The sequence below is a fragment of the Drosophila hydei genome, unplaced genomic scaffold (genome assembly GCF_003285905.1).
Source record: "Drosophila hydei strain 15085-1641.00,03,60 unplaced genomic scaffold, DhydRS2 tig00008134-arrow-pilon, whole genome shotgun sequence".
NCBI classification, from domain to species: Eukaryota; Metazoa; Arthropoda; class Insecta; order Diptera; family Drosophilidae; genus Drosophila; species Drosophila hydei.
This window is the reverse complement of record NW_022045843.1, coordinates 107,461-113,017: the sequence shown is the minus strand read 5'-3', so window position 1 is coordinate 113,017 and position 5,557 is coordinate 107,461. Positions and strand designations below refer to the sequence as shown.

Here is a 5,557-nt window from a genome sequence, read left to right as displayed (position 1 = left end):
AAAAAAAAGAAATATATATATTTAATATATTTATATATATTTCTATTTTCTATATATTTTTTTTTTATAAATTTTATAAATTATTCTTTAAGTACTTTCATTTGACAAATTTATGTGTTAAAGTCGAAACATAAATTTCCAATCTCAAAGTGAGTTGTGGCTCTTGGCCCAGCCACCTGTTTATTCACATTAATTTAAAGCTTGAAGCTTCAATATTTATTAAATGAAAACTTAAATTGTATTTTACAATTGCACGCGCATTCCATACTGAATAAATGCAGTGACAATTAATTAATGCCCAATCACAATATGCATTTATTGACAATAACAAAAGTCTTCAACAAGATAAGCTGGGTTTTACGATAGGTGTGAAATAAAAATGTATAAAATTCTTGATAATTTTTACTGAGCTGCCACAACACAGAGTGAAGCTTGCAGAAGTAGTTGAGCTTAATGCCAGTTGGCTCACGTTTGCCAAAGTTGTCTTTGCTGCTGCTTTAGTTAGCCTTAAAGTGCGGCTGATTAGCCCCTTTAGAGTCTCGTTGCACAAGCTTAAATATTCTTTTGGCCTGCTGTGTGGCATGGCTCGCTTCAAGCGCAGTTTTCGCACCAAAAAATTAAGCCGAATTATGCTTGATTCACTGGCTTGGAAAATTAATTATGTGCACCTATTATTATTATGCTTATCGTTGTTGTTGTGGCTTGTGCACTTGGCCAGCGGCATCCGGCGACAAATTAAAATGCCAATGAAATTCAACGAGGATGAAATGCATTTGCGCTAAGCTGCTTAAATGTTTCGGGATACTGCAAACACCTGACACACGAGTTCAGCTCATTTTCTTATTGAGAAAATGAAAAATTTGGAAAACAAAGTAGTCGCTGCCTTAAAATTTTCGAGCTCGAATCGAGTCGGAGGCAGCTGGGCTATATATCCTCACTTTAGTGCTACTTGCCTTATTGAGCACAGAAACAGCTCGTTAAAAAAAAAATATTTATCATTTATAAATTAGGACATTAAATTTTTCATTTATTTTAAAAATTTTCGTGGAGTAAAATTAATCAGTTAATCATATATTCACGTATATATATTAACAATTCGTGTGCCCCGTTTCTAAACGTAAAACAAAAAACAAAGCAAAATGCCAGCTTGTCGTGAATTGCGTATTTTTAATTCTGCCCGTCGCCTCTTTGGCCATGAGTCTGCATCATTGGGATGTCGTGCATTTTCGACCAAGTGCGACAAGCCCAAAGGAGTTGTTGTCGGCATCTATCAAAAGGATGGCGACAAGCCGATTAAGTCCTCGGAGAATGGTGTGCTGCTCGATGACGCTGTCGGCGGTAAGATAATGAGCCTGGTCCGGGATCGCGGGATGGACGGGCGGCCCGGAAAAGGGCTACTGTTTAATGGACTCGAAGGTGAGTTCCAAACAGTAGCCGTCGTTGGCATGGGTCCGTCTGGCGCTGGGTATAACGAAGCCGAGGAACTGGACGAGGGTATGGAGAACACGCGCATTGCCGCTGGAACTGGCGCACGGGCGTTGCAGCTACAACGCATGTCCGAGGTGCACGTTGATGGTATGGACTTCGCAGAACAGGCTGCAGAGGGGGCGGCACTCGCCGTGTGGCGCTATAACGCCAACAAGCGCAAGAAGAACCGCTTGCCCACACCCAAACTGCACATGTATGGCAAGGGCGACCAAGATGCTTGGGTGCGTGGCTTATTCAAGGCAGAGTCGCAGAATCTGGCTCGTCGACTCTCGGATACTCCCGCTAATCAAATGACGCCTTCTATCTTTGCTCAAGCAACTGTGGACGCACTCTGCCCTTGCGGTGTAACCGTGGAAGTCCGTTCCATGGACTGGATCGAGGATATGAGCCTCAACTCTTTCCTGATGATTGCCAAGGGCTCCTGCGAGCCACCACTGCTGCTTGAGTGCTCATACTGCGGTACGTCTCCCGAAGACAAAGCCGTATTGATGATTGGCCAAGGCCTGACCTTCCACAGCGGCGGCCTGTGCCTAAAGAAGAAAGACGGCATGGATGAGTATCGCGGCTCGATGTCCGGTGCAGCCGTCTGTGTTGGTGTGCTGCGTGCTGCAGCTGCTCTATCTTTACCCATGAATATCTCGGCTGTCTTGCCCCTCTGCGAACATATGCCATCCGGCATGGCCGTCAAATGCGGTGATGTGGTGACCCTGTTGAATGGTGTTACACTTGGCATCAAGAACGTCGACAAAGCACCAGTTGTGATGCTGGCAGATCCACTGCTTTACGCCCAGGCCAACTTCAAGCCAAAGATGATCATTAGCGTTGGCTCCATTGGCGACGGCGTTAACTGCGGTCTCGGCGGCTCTGCCACTGGTCTGTGGAGCAACTCTTCCTATGTCGCCAAGCAGTTCCGCAAGGCGGGTGGCATTACCGGAGATAGAGTCTGGCGTATGCCCCTCTTCCGCTACTTCAGACACATTGTCACTAAGAACACCACCTACGACATGAGCAATTGCGGTCGAGGCCCGGCATCATCTTGCCTGGCTGCGGCTATACTTCACACAATGGTGCCGTGTCTGGACTGGGCGCATCTGGATATTCGCGGCACCGGCATGCTAACAAAGATCAATACTCTACCCTATCTACTCAAGGATAGTATGACTGGTCGTCCCACTCGCACGATCATTCAGTTTATGTATCAGCTAGCTTGCGCTCAAACCTAGGACTGACTTCCATTAGTTTTTCATATGTTTCTTCCATATGTACGTTGGCTCATGTTTAAAATGGACAAGTTAGCGCTAGATAGTGACCTAATTAAACTCTAAATTCAAATCTATCAGTAGTTAATCGAATCTCTGCGTTCGACAGCACGAACGAGATTCAAATGAAGCGTATGGAGAAATGATGAAACCCTTGAAACTGGACTAACTGTTCGTCGATTCCATACAAAACACAAATTGCCTTTTAAAAATTCACTGCTGTAATGTATATTGTTTTTCACCTTTATCGGATGTCGAAAGGAATTTCTGTGGATGATAAATAAAAAAAAATACGTTGAACAATTAAAAAAAATTATTTTGACATTTGGCTGCATCTGAATTGTATGGAAAATCTAATAGTAGAAATGTGAAAGAAAAAGAAGTAAAAATGAAAGGTAGAAATAAGAGATCGAAGCAGAGATGGGGATCAAAATAGAGATGGGAGAAGAAATAGGAATAGGGATGGAAATAAAAAATAGAAGTATAAATATGGATGAGCAAATTAATGTAAATTGAAAAGGAAAAAGAAATGGTATGGAAATGGGAATAGAAATATGGATAGAAATATGGATAGAAATATGAATAGAAATATGAATAGAAAAAGAAATAGAAACATGAAATACAAATGGAAATAGAAATACAAATAGAAATATAAATAGATTATTTATAATTGAAATCAAACAAATTGAAGTTTAGTTGTGAAATTTTAATTGATTTATTAAATATTTCCATTCCAACATTTTTATGCAAACAAATTCTGATCCATTAAAGCTGCAGTTAAATTGATGCCCTGAACCCATTGAAAGTGAGAATTTTGTGAAAGTTTATTTTACAGACAGTATGAGATGTGGCAGGTGTCATAAAATATATATATATTCTGAGCTCATTTAAGTATATGCATTTTCTTGAGTCGATCTAGCCATGTCCGTTTGTCAGTCTATCCATCTGTCAAATTGTTTGTCTGGTCGCAGAATTCCTAGCTTTATCAATCTTTTAGCATAAGCAGCAAAAATACTTTGCACAATCCAGCCTCAGCCGTCTATCCATGATTGTCTGTGTGCATTTAAAAGAAGCGCAGATTGATTGCAATTGTAACTCGAGAGTTACAGGGTATTTCCTAGTCGTTCACCACGTGTTACATTTCGAGGATTGTCAAATTTTGAGACATTTGTAAATCAAAATTGAGTTGTTTTCATTTGCCTGTATAAGCCCATGAGTTATGCTACATTTTCGCAATATATTCAAGAATTTTCGTCTAGCTTACTTAAGCTTATTGACTTATTGACAATTTGTTTTTTTTTTCGGTTTTGCTTAGCGCTTGTCAACCACGCTGCAGCTGTCAGACAGTCTGTGCTGTCATTTTCAATTACGCAACAGACAATTTGCCTAGTCGAAGCTGGAGATGAAGACGAGGACGAAGACGATGTGTGCAGGTGTTGATTGAAGCGCAAATCGAATTTACGGCCATAAACGTTCGCAGCTCCGCTGCTAAGACGCTGTCAGCGACGCGCAAAAGTATGCAAAGCATATATGAGTGTGTGTGCGAGTGTGTGTGTGTAGGTGGCGTGTGTGGGTGTATGAGTGTATGGCTTGACAGCTCCATTTCTATCTTTATTTTTATTTTTATTTTTATTTTTTTTCCCTCTTTGATTTGACGTTCGACTAGCAGCCGTATAAATGTTGTCTGATTAGCGTGTGGCAGCAATTGATTTTCACATTTGATTGAGTGTCTTAAGCTGTGCCTGATCCCCACGCAGCTGTGTGTATGTGTGCGTGTGCTTGACTGCTAGCTTACCTCTACCTGCAGCTCATCAGGTTTGCCAAAGCTGCCAAAGCCAGGCCGTCAGTCAGTGAGTCAATCACTCAGCCTGAACCTGTTCGCCTGGTCTTTGATGTTGGCTGCTGTTATTATTGAGCATAAATTGTTTGACTTTTTTGTCAATGAAATTAGCTTAAAGTCCTTTATTGTGCTGGCCTTGTCGGCACACCTGCCTTAAGCCTTCAGCCTTTGCTGCACGCACTCAGCCGCATAACATTAGGGCTAATCACAGTCGAGGCACAAACAGCAGCAGCAGCACCCAAATGCCACATGCTCTGGCTCAATATTTAATTTGCCAAAATGCACACATGCCTGTGAGTGTGTGTGTATGTTTGTTAGCTGTATTTGCAAATGCAGATGCGGATGCATAGTATTTGACTGCGAGCAGCTGGCAGCTGGCAGTTGGCAAAGGTTTACAGAGTCAACGGAGCAGTTGCAATTGGAGCCCGGCGCTAAAGACATTGTCCTTGCCACCAAAATTCCAAGCTTCACAGTCAGTGTGTGTGGATGTGCGTGCCTGTGGCTGCTAGCATTTGTGTACAATCAAATTTAATCTCGCTTTCAAATGTCAAATCAGAAACTGCTTGATTACACTTTGAAGCGGGGCATCCTACGCAGAGCGCTGGCTGGCAAAACAAACTGAGGCTTTTATTTATTTAATGACTTGGCTGCTGCTCACCTTGGCCAAATCTGGCTTACAAATTCATTTGCTACATTGATTAATTAATGCTAATTTACGAAAATTCCATTTGGCCATTAGCCGCAACCAGAGCCACAGCCTGCACACACACGCGCAGACAGAAAGGACTTGGCTGCGTCTGGCTAGGTATTCTGGCCAACTGTGTGTGCTTAATTTACTGCCACAAGGATATCTACACATGTTTCTGGCTGTGCAACAGCAGCCCACAAATTTATGCCTAGCTCAGATGCGACTATTGTTTCCGAATAACTCAATTTGCTACTGCTGACCTCTAAACTAATCAGGATTAGT

The 5,557-nt window shown here is 42.2% G+C and overlaps 1 protein-coding gene across 1 annotated transcript; it reads left to right on the top strand.

Moving 5' to 3' along the window:
• Nucleotides 1–1,005: 1,005 nt before the first annotated feature.
• On the top strand, nucleotides 1,006–2,887 carry LOC111596622 (cytosol aminopeptidase). Its single transcript, XM_023310909.2, has one exon. It carries the CDS (start codon nucleotides 1,140–1,142, stop codon nucleotides 2,709–2,711), a length of 1,572 nt encoding a protein of 523 aa, XP_023166677.1. The 5' UTR covers nucleotides 1,006–1,139; the 3' UTR covers nucleotides 2,712–2,887.
• Nucleotides 2,888–5,557: the final 2,670 nt, after the last annotated feature.

Excerpts from the sequence above, each read along its gene's own strand:
- LOC111596622 (XM_023310909.2), top strand. The coding sequence starts at position 1,140 with ATGCCAGCTTGTCGTGAATTGCGTATTTTTAATTCTGCCCGTCGCCTC.